The following is a 16,278-nucleotide window of genomic DNA, read 5'->3' as shown; positions in this document are numbered from 1 at the left end:
CTATGTGACAAGCTCAAGGACTATGCTGTGGCAGAGGCAAGACATAGAGGGTGATCCTGTGAGACTCCCATGATATTATTCCACACCCATACCACACCATGAGACTGGGGACACGGAATGCACAGAAGCCGCCTTGATTCACTGGACCTGTGAACCAGCAGACGGTACTGATCAGTCCCTGACCTCTGAAGATTATCTGGAGTCTGGGGGTGTGGCTCAGTTCGGAAAGCACTTGCTTTGCAAGCAGGAGACCTGTGTGTGATCCCTGGGGGCCTGGGCACCACATGTCTTTTTTGCAAGCAAACACTTTTAGGATTTCAAATGATAGTTAACAGGTGAATTTCTTTCTGGGGAACCCCACCCAAAAGATTAGTTCACTACATAGAGGTCCCTTTTCGATACATACCCATGCCCCTCTATTCTGGGCCTTTCCTGACTGAGACTGCCACCTAGTGCCAATGGGAGACTCCGCAGGCTTGAAGACCATTTAGCTGCCAGCAACTGAAGGCAAGGGATCAGAAGCAGCTTAGTAGAGCATAGGCTAGACCTAAAGCATAGGCTAGACCTAAGGTGGGTAACTTTCCTGCATTCCCTGCCTATAAACTGTCTAATGTCCTGTGTCAGGGATGAAATGTAGTTGAGGGACAAGGATGGCAGGTGCTCACAGTCATCTCTTATTACCCAAGTGTCCAGAGGTACAGTAAATATGGCTGCTATCTCTGAGTAGCACAAGAAGCCACCGGCAGGTTAATTTTCCACATGTACAACTAGGAAGCCTAGGCAAGCATGAAGTGTTCTCCACACAAGATTCTCTGAGTCTTCCCCAATTCCTATTTTTTGTTCAGAAACGTTTCTTAGGAACCTCACTATAAACAACTTCTAGAAAGCCCTGTGGCTCAGCGCATTCACCTCCAAGTTGAGAGTGCTATGTGAATACTGAGAGATGGATTGCTTTAGGGTAGGAAAAGCCCTGCAGAAAGCATCCCATAGGATCCCAAGCCTCCAAGTTATCATCTACCAGCCTAGGAGGCAGGCCTGTTTCCTATTTTATTTTATGCTATCCTGTCCTATTTCTGTTCTGGATCTTACTAAGTCCCAAGTGGTGTTGAAATTGTGGCAATCCCCCTGCCTCAACCTCCTAAGATATTGGATTATAGGCTGGCCTTGTTTTTAAACTGCACATGTTTCGACATAGGCTTCAGGTTTCCCACACAATGGCAACCCAATGCCAGGGTGGCAATCCCCCAGTAGTAGAGCTGTACCTCAGCTGAGGGGGGCAGGAAGAGAAGTTAGGCTGGAGTATGGTTTGGAGGTTTGACCACAGGGCAGCACAGCCTGAGCCACCTAACAGAGTAGCTGCATGTCTCAGAGCTATAGGTCCCTCACAGAAGACCCCTGAGAGTCCTTCCTCCTCTAGAACTCACAGTTCTCTGAGGACAGGCCCAGCAGTGTCAGAGAAACAATGCACTGCTCAGAGGCTGGGCAGGTAAGCAGGCTTTCCATAGCCAAGTTCACAAGGTACCCATTTAAACATGCACAACTGTCTTCTCAACACCTCCTGGGCACCTCCTCCTGCACACACACACATGGCCCCATTAACAACCGCAGGAAGTCAACAGCAGCCCGACTCTAAATAATAACAGGGCTACACAAGTTACATTCACTCAACAACTGCCCAAGCATGTGCAGTCCCGGCCACAGGTGTGTGCTTGGTGGCACTGTGTGTTCATCTCTTAGGCCGCAGTACTCTGAGGTGTGGGGCAGGAAGGAGTGACTGGTTCTTCACAGGTCTTGCCTCTCTGTGAGCTGGACGGTGGGAGAATGTACCCCAGGGATGACAAACTGAGAGGTGGGTCTCTGTAATCTGTATTTTCCTCATTTCCTCAAATCGTATTTTGTATCCCAAACTTAAAGAAAACTCTAGGACGAGGCTAAAAGTGAGGAGGCAGGGCTAAGTGCGCGTCCATGAGCAGCGCAGCCTGGCCCAGCCTGGCCTCTGCACAGCTGTTTGCACTGCTCCTTAGACCATGTTTATACAAAGGGCCCAAGACTGAGCCTAAAATGAGCATCTTGCCTACGTTTCTTAGGTGTATAAAATAGGATTTTAAGGCAAGAATTCAGTGCAATGTACTTTTAAAAAATGCAAAGAAAAATAAAATACAGCATATGGAGATAAACCTGTAGTAACTGATTTCCTAACTTTTGTACTCCATACAGAAGTGCTTACAAGGCTGGAGAGATGGCTCAGTTGGTAAAGTGCTTGCCTGAGTTTCGATCCCCAGGATTCTCATAAACAAAACCTGCTATGGGAAAACAAAACAAAACAAAAAACCAAAACAAAATCATAAAAACAAAAATGAAGTGTGCTGCTATGCAACCCCAGGTACAACAGACTGAGAGGTGTATCTCTGTAAGCTCATTACATGGTCGTGTTCTAAGACACTGAGAGACCTTGTCTCAAAGAGTAGAAGGTGCCCAAAGACTGACACCTGAGGGTTTGCTCTTGACTACATTGCATTTTTCTGTGCCTATAAAGCACCTGTTCCTACCTCCAAACATATATACATGAATGCAAGCATGCACATTAAAATATAAAAGACTGCACAGGAAGTTCACATGTGTAAACAAACACATGGGAAACTGAGGCAGGTAGACCATCAATTTGAAGCTAGCCTGGGCTACCCAGTGAGACTTGCATCTTGAAAATAAAAGTAATACAGCTGTAGCACTTTGAAAGTCTCCAGCCCACTGTGGTGGTCTGGATGAGAAGGCCCTTCACAGGCTCATCTGTCCATTCGCACGCTTTGCCCCCACTGATGACCTGTTTGGAAGACTTAGGAAGTATGGCTATGTTGGAGGAGGTCTGTTGCTGGGGGTGGTCTTAGAGGTTTCAAAAATCCAGGCTAGGCCTACTATCTGTCTCTCTGCCAGCCTGGTGCCTATGGGTCGGGGCGTAAAGCTCTAAGCTGCTGCTCCACACCATTACTGTCTGCTTCCCATCATGGTAATGGACTAACCTCTGAAGCTGTAAGCAAACCTCCAACTAAACGCTTCTTCCCTTTATAGGAACTGTCCTGGTCACAGTGTCTCTATACAGCAATAATGAAGGGCTCTAATAGGCCCAGGCATGGCAAACATGGCTCCAACAAGTTTTGCCTTTCACCTTTCTTCTCCTTGCTAAATACTTAGGTTACATTTCTAGCCCCCACAGTCTATTCCCTTATTTGGTTACTGACTCATTCCTGAGACAAAACACCAAGGTCCAACAATCAAACTCATTATTTGGCTAATAGGTTCAATCAGGACTTACCAACTCAGGTTAGCACAGACTCCCTTTTTCTCTTTAAAAACCCTCTCCTGAGAACAACACTTACCTGCTGCTTGTTGTCCCCACACACTTCACCCCTCTAATAAATCTTTGTGCTGAGAATTTGGTGTGTGGGTTGTTGTGCCAAAATTGTGAAACCCCCAAAGAGACCACCAGGAATCATAACCCGATGTAATCGCATGAGGGCCTTTATTCAAGCTCCAGCTTGAGCCACCAACCTTCCTGATGGGACAGGAAGGGGAGTGCACCCCCGGTCTAAGGGAAGGGGGTTCATATAGGAAAAGAACACAAATGGGGGTTTCGAAGCCTTGGTATTTCATGAGAGGGTAAAGGAATGTTGGTCTTCCAGCTAATAGATCACAGCATCGTGTTGAAGCACAAGGAGGGACACACAACAAGGAGCACCTTGGCCTGGGAAAGACTTACGTTCTCTCAGCCCACTCTGCTGTGTCTAGTTTGCAGCTGCCAGGGACATCTCGCGATTTTTCTCAGCCCTCAAAGGAGGGGGCCATGCCTCTTTAAGGGCAACTTAACTTAGAATGGTGTCTTAAGAACAAAATGGAGTTTATTCTGCTACACACCTTCAGGGTGTGTCCTGCATGACTCTGAGGGCCTCTACCAATCCCTTACAAATAGCAGTGTCCCTCTCCTTTCTATTTTGTTTGAGTGCTATTTCCCAGAAGCAATGTATCTTGATTAAAAAATTTTTAGCCGGTGATGGTGGCAAACACTTTTAATCCCAGCACTCAGGAGGCAGAGAGATCTCTGAGCTCCAGGCCAGCCTGGTCTACATGGCAAGTTCTAGGGCAGCTAGAGCTACACAGGAAAACCCAGGGGGGGGAGGGGGACTCAAAAATTATTTTAGATTGTTTTAATGTGTTTGGTATACATGTATATATACGTATATCATATGCAAGTTGGAATTCAGAAGAGGGTGTCTCTGGGGCTGGGGGAGCCGTGGAGCTGTGGGGAGCAGACTAGAGCAAGAGTGGGATTGAGCCATGTCCAAATCCTAGAAATCTATTCCTGAATTTTGCAGGATTAGGATCACTACCCCTTGTCCAGGGCCTGAGTGTCCAGGAACCTGCAGACCTGTGCCCCAACTTTTGCCTCACCAGACGAGGTCATGAAACCCCATAGCCAGGTTAAACTTCCTCTCCCCTTATAAGGTTCACCAGAACTGAGAATTCATCCTTATGCAAATAAGGCATCCCCAGAACCCCCAGCCAACGATGTACACTCACTCCCCAAGGGTTTACATAGCCTTGTTCTTCCCATTACATGAGCTGTCCCAGTGAAGCCTGCTTCCTGACAGCCCAGAGTCTGCTGTTGTGCTTGCTTCACTTGCTGCTCGAGGTCTCTATTCCACCCCTGCCCCCATCCCATTTCCTGCCTTACTTGTGACTGCAGGCTGTCAGGCAGGGCAGAGAATGATGGTGTCAGATGCTGAATGATGATGTTAGGCACTTCCACTGGCCTGGCCTGCTCTCAGGGACCTAGTGGCAGCAGTCACATCATCTGCTGCTGCCAGGCACACCAGGTGCAGTGCATAAAAGGCCCTGGCCACCTCTGATCTCCCTCCCTCTCTATCCCTCCCTTAGTTTGTCTTGTCTGATCTCTCCCTTCCTCCCTCCATTCGTCCTCCCCCCCATCCCCACTCCAAGCTGGCCTTTCACTCTCCCCCATCTCCCAATAAGCCTCTTGCCCTACATGTGAAGTGTGATTTGACTTCTTAGCAGCACACTTTGGCAAGCGCCCACCAAAGAAACTCAGGCTACTTTGTTCTATCCCTCTGGAACTGAAGCTACGGTTGTGAGCCATCATGCTCACAACCATGCTGGAAAGCACACCTCGTTTCTCTGCAAGAATAAGTGTTCTTAACCACTAAGCCATCTCTCTAGTCTCCTAATCTTGTATTTTTGAGACTGGCTTAGAGCTCTTGGATAGGCTAGGATAGCTGGCCAATAGGGGACTCAGGGGCCAGTCTGTAATTACTGTGTTTAAAAGGTCCATGAAACAAAAATGCCTCTAACCTGTAAGCCCCTTGCCCAAGGACACATACTGGAGGATACTGTTCATGAGAGATAGCAAGGGACATGTTCTCACTCCCTCAAGTCTGCTGGACCCAACTGCACTGCATGTGCTTGATCACATGTGGGTAAAGTACACCAGCAGGAAATACAGCAGGATGTATGCTTGCCCAATCGGATGGAGGGCAGAGGTATGCAGGCAGGAAGTATGTTGGATATATGCTTGCCCCTGAATGGACTTGATAGGAAATACACGCCCTTGTGTGTGTTTGCCTTTTGAAGCCTCTGAAAAATGTAACTCATTGCCATTTTCTGGGAACCCAGGAATGGACCTAGCCAGACATCATCTTGGCCAGTATTTAATTAAAGCTTGCTTCAAATTTGGTTCAAGGACCTAGCCAGACATCATCTTGGCCAGTATTTAATTAAAGCTTGCTTCAAATTTGGTTCAAAACTGTGGTAGTGATTTTATGCTCACCCGGTGGGATTAACATTCCTGAAGCAGGTCTTAGAGTTGTATGGCAATCCATTTTCAGATTATGCCACCTTCCAAACCCCTCTGTTCTGTTTCCAAAGGATTATATATTTACCAAAAAAAAAAAAAAAAGTGTCCATGGAACTAAATTTGATTTGCATTTGTTTTAGAGACAGATCTTGTTGTCCAGACTAAACCTGAACTTATGGGTCCAAGCAATGTTCCGCCTCAGCCTTCAGAGTACTGGTACTCTAGCCACATGTCACCAATATGCCCAAGTGTTAATAGTCACCCTATTATCCTGGCTCAGACCACTCCGAATGGAACCCTAATGTGTGTTGGCTTTGTTTTGAGACAAGGTCTCACTGTGTAACCCTGGCTGTCCTGGAGCTCCCTAGACAGACCTGGCGGCCTGGGATTAAAAGCCACTCCTGTCCAGTCCCTTCACCTATCTTTTACTTTCATGATCTTGTAAGACCAACAGAGAAGACTTTCATTTTCCATGTTGAAACCAGTTAAGATTCTCAGGTCCAAAGCAAACTCCAAAGGCAGTCCTGAACTATAGGAGGGTTTCTGGCAGGTAAAGGCCAGCACTCCTCAGGAACCTGTGAAGCTAGCTCCCCTCTACCAAAAGGAGCCATTTCCCTTCTCACTGGTGCTGCCTTTAGAACACCAGAGCACTGCACTCCAGGCTCTCTGAGTCACAAGTGCCAGTTACACATTTCAAAGTTCACACTAGTCCTTGTCCTTTCACCCCAAACTCCAACTCACAGGCTTCCCTCCCCCAGATAATCATTCTCATAACCCTGCGATTTTCAATATGCCCTCTCTCTGTCTTCCTTGAGCTTTCCCTCTCTGTGTTCCTCTTTCTGCTCTGGCTATTCTCCCTTTCATAGCTGGAAGAGCAACCTTCTCTTAACCGTACCATGGAGGGTTCAGTTTCACAATGATGAAGTCTTCATTCTCTACAAGTTACAATTTCTGACTCACATTCTTGACTCAGGGGACTTAAAAGTATTCATATTCTCCTACAAAAAGGTTTCCAACCCTGGTCAAATTGAGGACATCAATTTAGAGCAGCAGACTTAGAACAAGGGCTGTCCCTGGGGCCAGGCCCTTTTCTCTTACACCTAGGTGTGTTGTGTTCTGGAAATGTTAGCCCTTGCCTCTGGGCCTATAAGCCAGGTATGTCGTAGTCCCTAAAGACTAAGAGAGCCTCCCCTGAGACCTCGGGGCACAGGCTAAGGCAGCACAAAGGGAAGAAGAGCTAGTACAGCAGAAATTCTTGCTGGAGACTGTACACCATCAACGGCCAAGGCCATCCTAAGGATCAACCACAGAGGAGACATGGGATTCGGGACAGATAATCACACTGAGGAGACACGGAGGAATTAGAGGATTCCAGAACCTCCAGAAATAAAGTCAACTCTCCACTGGAAAGGTCAGAAATACAGAAGAGGAAACAGTAAACTCTTGATACTCTGAAATCACACAGACTTCTGGGGAGACAAAGAGGAACCTGGAACACCTCTGTAGCACAAAGTAAGAGCTGATCTGAACCCACATGAGCAAGGACGACACATGTGAAAGACAACAATGGCCAGGTAGAGCCCTGTATTTGTCAGGGTTCTCTAGAGAAGCAGAACTTATATAAAGAAAAGATAAATGTGCTGTCCTTGCTGGTTCTGAGTCAACTTGACACAGCTGGAGTTATCTCAGAGAAAGGAGCCTCAGTTGAGGAAATGCCTCCATGAGATCCAGCTGTAAGGCATTTTCTCAACTTGTAATGGGGGGGGGGGCATTGTGGGTGGTGCCATCCCTGGGCTGGTAGACCTGGGTTCTATAAGAAAGCAGGCTGAGCAAGCCATGGAAAGCAAGCCAGTAAGTGATATCCCTCCATGGCCTCTGCATCAGCTCCTGCTTCCTGACCTGCTTGAGTTCCAGTCCTTACTTCCTTTGGTGATGAACAGCAATGTGGAAGTGTAAGCTGAATAAAACCCTTTCCTCCCCAGTTTACTTCTAGGTCATGTTTTATGCAGGAATAGAAACCCTAAGACAATCCTCTAGAAGAGCACTAGTGCTCTTAACTACTGAGTGATCTCTCCAGTCCCTGTAGGGTTGGATCTCAATGTTGCCTGCAGGACTGTGTAATAGTGCTTTGGTCCTAGCTCTGCACTGATGCTGAGAAGTGGTGTTGAATCTCTGAAAGGTGGGCCATACCAGGAAACACTGATCATGGATCATGTCCTTGAACGGCCTTGGCCATGAAGCAAGTACTGTCACTCTGACACATGTTTTCCACCCCTGCCACCTGCAGAGTCCTAAAAGCAATAGGCGCAGCCAAACAGACTAGAAGCTCTGACACTCTGAGTCAAGGTAACACCCTCTCATAAGTTCATTCTGCTCAGGCATTTGTGTAGTGACAGCTCCAATCCACACAGAAACAGTTTCAAGCTGCTCTAACTCCTGTCTGTTCAGTAAGAGCTCGGCATAAAAACATTCACTTTAAAATAAACCTCCAAACTAAGCCAAAGATTTAACCTGGGATCTACACATGGGTTCAGGTGGTTTTGAGACCCACTAAAATTATAAACCAAAATTTGTTTTTGAAGAAGACAACCCAAATTTTTGTCTAAGTTAATACCCTTAAGTTCCTCATTCTTCCATAGTACTCAGTAAAAAGATGTCCAACCAAGTCAGGTGCAGTGTCCCTCACCTTTAATCCCAACACTCCAGAAGCGAGGCAGGTGGAGCCTGGTCTACAGTGTGAGTTCCAGGACACCCAGGACTACACAGAGAAACCCTGCCTCAAAAGACAAAAACAAAAACAACAAAAAGGTACTGAACCACTCCACCTGCTCACACTACAGTGTGGATCATTTCAATTTCTTTCTCTCTCCACATTAAAACATCAGTGTGAGCGCTCACTTCTCGCTTACAACTTAAGTCAGGTTCCACCCAACACCCACTTCTGCAGTGTGCCCGAAAGCTCTAGCTGGGATAGCGTGAGAGCCCTGACAGGTCCCTGACTCCCTGAACAGCTCTCACGACGAAGCAAGATCCCAGGCAGCTCAGCAGATTGATGAGGAAAGCACGGAGTGATGAGCTTCATGTCTGGCACTGACAGTTCCTCAGTTCCTCAAAGCCCGGTCCAGCCCAGACCCAGTGCTGTCTAGTCACCCTGCTCCTATTCAGTCTCTGTGGACAGTTCCTGACCACTTAGGTACAACAACAGCACAGCCTCACCCTAGCCCAGGATGCCCGGTGTCCTTTACCTGTTTTACGTTTTCCTTGAAGCATTTCAGCCATTCAACATGTCTGCAGTTAAGGGCACTTACTGCTCTTGTAGATGGATGAGCTGGGTTTTGTTCCTAGCACCCACAATCATCCTTAATATCAGTTCCAGGGATTCTGACAACCTCTTCTGACCTCTTCAGCATCAGGTATACACATGGGGCATACATATTACACATAAGCAAAACACACCCATTAAGTTATATAAATTATTTTTAAAAATTAAAGATCACAGAAATTTCAATATACTGCTAATGAGAATGTAAGATGATATAACTATCTTCAAAAGTTTGGTAAATTTCTTATAAAATATATACTTAGTAAATGACCAAGTAATTTTAATTTTAAGTAATATAAAAGAAAGGTAGGAGCTGAAATAATAGCTCCAAGCCCCAGCATCAATTCTGTGATATTCACAGCCATCTTAATTCCAGTTCCAGGGGACCTGGTATCCTCTTCTGATTTTCAAGGGCACAAGGAATACATGCAATGTGCATGTACACACACACACACAGTAAGATACTGAGACATATACAATAAGTAAATCTAAACAAATAGAGGGCCGGAGTGATGGGTCAGCGGTTAAGAGCACCGACTGCTCTTCCAGAGGTCCTGAGTTCAATTCCCAGCAACCACATGGTGGCTCACAACCAGGTATACTGAGATCTAGTGACCTCTTCTGGTGTGCAGGCATACATGCATATAGAATACTGTATACATAAAAAATTTTAAAGACTAAGAATTAGAAAATTCCCAACATTTACATATAATGTTAACATCGATTGTACTATATATACAGTAGAAAGGCTACAAACAGCCTGTGGTCAACCAAAAAGGATCAAGAACACCCTGCAGCATCCACACACACTCTCCCACCAAGAACACCCTGTAGTACATACACACTCTTCCCAACTCTGGTCTAACTTCCCCATTCTCAGAAGTGCATGCGTTCAGTACAAGTCAGACTTGGCAGTGTGATCTTTTCCTTGGCCAATGACATGCATTGCAACACTACATAGATTTTGTTCAGTGGCACAGAACTACATGAGCCAGTCAACCACAAAAACACAAAGGCACAGCCTTTATGCTACAATATACTGAGGTGCTGAGCTATGATGCTCAGTAGGCCTGATATGTTAAATACAATTTTTACTTAATACATTTCAAGCCATGATAGGTTTGTCAGGAAACAGCTGCACCCCAGGTGAGGGAATGTCTGTGCTATCTGGCAGAAAAAACAATCCGAACTACACCATATGTGATGTTAACTAAAATGTTCTTCCTCTCTTCCCCTCCCCTCCCCTCCTCTTCTCTGCTCTTTCTTCCTCACCTCCTCTTTCCCTGTTTAGACAGGGTTTAAATAATATAGCCCTGGCCAGCCTGGAGTTCCCAGTGGAGACTAACTAGTACTCTCTGAGAGCTGCCTACCTCAGCTTTCCTAGTGCTGAGACTAAGGGTGCATGTCACCATGCCCCAGTACAAGTCTCCAAAATGTTATGCTCAATAAAACCACATATAACACACAATACTGCATGGTTCCATTTCTATAAAGCTGTCCAACAGGAGATCTAGTACATGGTGATCACTGATTACCTGGAGGTGTGGAGGACACTGACTGCAAGGAAGTAGATGTGCGTGTGATCGTGGCTACACGGGAATATACACACTGAAGCTTGCTGCTGTTACATAACGCAAAATGCATTTAGTCCAACTTCTAAAGTCCCCACAGTCTATCACAATCTCAACAATGTTTAAAAGTCCAAAGTTCAAAGTCCCTTCTGAGAGTCATGTAATCTCTTAACTGTAACTCCCTATAAAATCAAAATAAAAAGTAGATCACATCCTTCCACCACATCATGTGCATAAGGAAGGGGGCACAGTGGGGAAATACTGCACAAACACAAGAGAGAAAAACCAGCTGTGCAAACTCCAAACTCTACACCTCTATGTATGATATCAAAATGCTCTAGATCTCCTAACTCCTTTCTGCTTTGTTGACTACAACACACTTCTTTCTCTTGGGCCGGTTCCACTCCTTTAGTTGCTCTCTTTGGCAGGTATCACACAGCTCTGGCATCTCGGACCTCTTGGGGTCTCCAAAGCCATCAGGCCTTACCTTCACAGCTCCACACAATGGCCTCTCTGGGCCTCCATGCAGGGACACCCTTGCCACATTCAGCGACTCTCCTTAGTCAAGGAGGGAGATTCCATAGCCCCTTTCTTCTATTCTTGCCTACATGGCTAAAGTTAACAAGTTCTATTGCTTTCTGGGGCTAGAATACATCTCACTTGTTCAACTATATCTTCACCAGCCTTTTGTTTTTGATGGTTTTCTTCAATGCCTAAGGTTGGCTGTTCTAGAACTTGCTCTGTAGACTCACCTGGAACTCAGAGATCTGCATGCCTGTCTCCTGAGTGCTGAGATTAAAAGCATGAACCATCACATCAACACCTAAGCTTTCTCGAATTTCTTTTCTCTAGATGGAAGCTTAGGTAGGTAGAATCTTGTCCCTGGGTCATCACTCCGTTAATTCCATTTAATATCCTTGATCACGGGATTTAGCTCCATTCCATTTCCCGGTTCACCTTTAATACTTGAACCATACATTTTGTATTTTTCCTTTCTAAGCTTGCTCCATTTAATTTAAAAAATGCTATTTATAACAGTGAAACCCACAGGACAGAGTCTCTGCTAGGCCATTTTGAGATTTCATTTGTCAATGCAGTTAATCTAAATCGCTTCGCCTTAGCCTCAAGCAGACTCTTTGGACAAGGGCAAAAAGCAGCCACATTCTTCACCAAAATCTTAAGACAATCTTCAAACAACATTCTAAAAATCTTTTTTTCCCCTAAAACTTCTTGAGCCAGGCACCCACAGTTCAAATCACCCTTGAGTTCTTGGGACATATCTATCTCTGGCACCAAATGCTGAGGTGACAGGGACATGCTGCCACAAATGGCTTTTCATGTGGGTGCTAGTGACTTGTCCTCGGGTCTTTATCCTTGTTTAGTGAACACTATTATCCACCTCCCTAGCTCCCTGAATTCATCATTTTAAAGTTCCACAAGAACGAATGGTCACAACTGGGAAAATCTCTTTCATTTGCACTGAGTTTAGGCAGGGACTAGAGACAAGGAGTGCTGCCAGTTCAAGTCTCTCCTCACCCTGCTGTCACCAAAAATAGTCTAGTGTCAACCCAGTGCACGCTACTGTCCATGGAATGAGATGCTGGCATCTGACTGGAAAACCCATGTTACTCACATGAGGAATGGTTACCTAGAACTTCCACAGTTCTTTACCTACAGCTGTCTGAGAACTCACACTGCAGAGGTCATTCCACATCAGAATCTTGTCAGTCTAAGCTTGGGACCCTGTAAGGTCCCCAACCCCATCCTTTTACAACCATCACGTAAAAATCATGGTGCACGTCTTTTAATATCATGTAGAGAATGAGGTAAAGAAATGACAAGCTTGAGGCCAACCTAAGCAACTTCGTGACACTCTGATTCAAAGTAAAATTAAAAAGGACTATATCTTGGAAAAGCACGCATGCAGCCTGCATGACACCCTGGGTCCAATCCTCAGTGCCATAGAGAAATGGAGGGGAGAGAGAGGAGAGGAAGGGAAGGGAAGAGGGAAGGAGACAAGGAAAAAAGGATAGGAAAGAAGTAACAGGAGATGGGGACAGACAGAAATCTTTAACTTTGGATTCTATTGGAGAAAATTGGTCAAAACCCACAATACTACAGAAACTATCCTAGAAGGAGCCCATCACAGCAATGGCAACAGAATCAGCGACAGAGATGTAGAACATGGAGGAGCATCAGCTGTTTTCCCGCCCAAACTGCCACTTCACAATTAAAGATTCAGAGGACCAGGGAGAGACTGACACTTCCACGTTCATGCAGTTGGTATGTGTGACCTGCCATCAGCAAGCTGAGGTCCTGCCACCATCTTTCACTGGATTCAGCTGAGACAGATGAACAGTATGAAGGGAGTCCTGAGAAAATCCAAACACCAGAACGCTTCAGTCCTCACCCTTTTCTGCCCAGGGCTGGGATCAGTCACAGGTCACTTGATAAATCAGGTCTTTCATTTGTTAAATTATAGATGAAGGAAAGTATGAGTGTAGCGTGTGACACGTATGTGCTGGTATTGGAACAGACGTTAGATCTCAGGTGTCTGGCTCTACCACTCTTTACCCTGTTCCCTTGGAACAGGGTGTCTCACTGAACCTGGACCTAGGTTACAGGCAGCAAGCCCCAGCAACCCTCTTGTCTGCCCCTCCCATGGTGGTGAAGTTGAAAGTACTCATGACCCTATCCAGCTTGTCCCTCATGCTTGTACTCAGATGCTCTTACTTGATAAACCATGTTCCTGGCCCTAAAATGACATCTTTACATCAAATTTCAACAAGCACTGAATGTCTACTGAGCCAGAGGCTCATCTGGGCCATAGGAAGCAGAGGTGGAAGATGCATTGTTCAGTAACACTGTGGCTGCCCCTTCCCTCCCGTGTGACAATCTGGTATGGAGCATTCTGAGTGCTAATAAAGCAATTTGATTGTAACAGTCTGGTTCCTGGTGAGAAAGAATCCTTATCACAAAGGCCAACATGTCACCCTTCTTAGCCCCAGAACAACAACCAAGATGGCTGATGGCAATGCGAGTACAAGCAATTACTTCACCAGCAACCACTTCCTGCTCAGAGCGCATGGGGGATCTGGGGCAGGTCTGAATAGAAGACAAGCTTTAGAGCACATCAAAGGTGTGATTTCTATATCCATCCAAAATCCACCAGAGTCATGAGACCCAAGAGAACACATGTGATTTGTTCAAACAGTTCCATTTAGAAAGTCACAGCTGTTAGAGATGAGAACACATCTGTCCTACCTCCCAGTGACTTGCAAGTCTGGGCGGAATCTCCAACCCCAGCTTCTCCAGCTTCCGCTCTCTGTACTTCTCATACTGCCGGAACCCGGCATACCCTCCACCTGTTGCCAACAGGATGGGCACAGGGCGCAGCAGGAAGGGGAACCGGACAGGAGCAGTGTGGACTTTTCTGACACCTGTAACAGAAAAAAATAAAAAGAAGATTCTAAGCACGAGAGACAGAAGTAAAAGTGAGCCATGAAATCACAGCCCACCAAAGAGCCAGAAAGAAGTCCTCAGTGGAGGTGACTGGACGGGGGAGTACCAAAGGACAGCTCTTCAGACCCTTTGCCAAGTCACGTCACTCAGGAGAGAACAGGCGCCTTGGCTGGGGAACCAGTCATAGACTAAAAACAAAAACTCTGAAGTATGCTGGGCTGCATTATGTAGGCCTGTAATCCCAGCTACTCCTGAGGCCAGCCTGGGTGACTCAGGGAGACACTATCTCAAAGTAACAGGTCAAAACCAGCCTACTGATCTAGCTTGGTAATAGAGAACTCACTAGGCTATACAAGCCCTATGATCCATCCCTGGCACCATTAAAAAAGTAAATAAATAAACAAAGGAAGATCAGTTGTGGTAGCTTCCATCTTTAATCTCAGCCCTTGGGAGACAGAGGCAGGTAGAGCTCTGAATTCAAGGCCACTCTAGTCAACATATTGAGGTCTATGCCAAGCAGAGCTACATAGTTAGACCTGTCTCACAACATCAAAAACAAAAACAAACCAGAATCATAAATAAATGAACGAGAGAGGGTGAGAGAGATTTGGAAACTCATCAAGGTAGGCTCAGCTAGCTACCTTGCTACACAGATACCCCCTGTCACCTGGGCTCTTCTCTTGGAAGTCTTACGAGGTAATTTACAATTCTGGCCTTACAAGTCAGGCTAGGCACTGACATTCTAAAATGCACAAGCTCCTGACAAGGAGCAGCACCAACCAGACATGCTTCATGATCTTCCTCATAGATGCAATCTAGAAAGGTGACTGGGCTAAAAACCCAGTGGTAGAGCATGTGCTTAGCATGTGTAATGGCTCACTCTCTAGCACCGCAAAATAACTGTTTTTAAAGGTGGTTAGAGTAAGAGCTGGGACAGAAAGGACAGAGTGTTGTGGTTCTAAAGGACAGTAAGTCAGAAGGTCTAATGTATAATATAAAGATTACTGTTAACAATATTACATATTAATAACTTGCCAAAACAGAATAGATGTGAGTACTCTTGACAATGAGAAAAGGAGTTACATGAGATGATAATTTCAGTAATTTGCTGGGTAACATCAATCACTTCACTGTGTATCTCTAGATGAATACGTCAGCACTCCGGCCTACTGGCTGACGTGGTGGTACACTCCTATAATCCCAGCACTCAGGAGGGTGGAGAAAGGGGGATAGTGCTCAAGGCCAGCCTGGACTCCACAGCAAGACTCTATCTCAACAAAACAAAAGAAACCCACCATGCAATATGCCTGAAATATAGACACTGAAGAAACCAAATCACTCCAAGAAACGAGTCATGAACAGCGAAGAGTAGATCTGTGCCATGACTTGACTGGGGGAGGCCCACAGTGCCTCATCTCAGTGGTGGGTTTTAGTTATTTGGTTTTGTTTTGAGTCAGGGTCTCATAGATCCCAGGTCAGCCTCAAACTAAGACTGGCCTAATGTTCCTGCCTCTGGCTTTCAAGGGCTGGACCTCTGTGTGGTGTCACCATAACCAGTGCATTCTTTTGTCATTGTTTATCCCCTTGAAGTCCTGGGGCTGAACCTAGGGTCTAGCCTGGGGTCTTGCTCATATTTGACTAGAGCTGCACCATGGAACTACATTCACACAACTGGTTCTTTTAAAACTGTATTTATTTAACCTGTGCATGTATGCCTGGCATGACTGTCTTGTACAGGCACCAAAGGAATTCTGAGGATCAAACAGGACATCCAATTCAGTGGCAAGAGCCTTCTCTCACTCACCAAGCCAGCTCACTGATATAATGGCTCTTTTTAAAAAATATGCAAATACACAGAAAGCATTCTTGTCGAGAAAAGGGGAGAGAACTCTGTTTGCTACTTTAAGAACAAAATTGGAAGTGAAGAGGTTTGGGGACTTGTTACAAATGAAGATGGCTCTCTGGCTGTTAGAAATGTAGATGATCATGTGTGTTAATTGGTGCAGGATACTGAGTCGGGCAAGCCTGCAAGGCTAATGTTGTGAGATGTGTCTCTGCTA

At 45.8% G+C, this 16,278-nt stretch overlaps 1 protein-coding gene across 1 annotated transcript in view; it reads right to left on the bottom strand.

The window, feature by feature from the left end:
- PISD (phosphatidylserine decarboxylase) overlaps positions 1 to 16,278 on the bottom strand; it is a 48,436-nt gene that overhangs the window by 10,832 nt on the left and 21,326 nt on the right. Inside the window, exon 3 of the mRNA XM_080909967.1 lies at positions 14,021 to 14,196. Within this exon, the coding sequence (XP_080766093.1) occupies positions 14,021 to 14,196 (176 nt within the window). The remainder of the gene's footprint in view (positions 1 to 14,020; positions 14,197 to 16,278) is intronic.

The sequence above is a fragment of the Micromys minutus genome (genome assembly GCF_963924665.1).
Source record: "Micromys minutus genome assembly, chromosome: 1".
Taxonomy (NCBI): Eukaryota; Metazoa; Chordata; class Mammalia; order Rodentia; family Muridae; genus Micromys; species Micromys minutus.
Note: the sequence above shows the minus strand (reverse complement) of the source record. Positions and strands in the feature narration are given on the sequence as shown.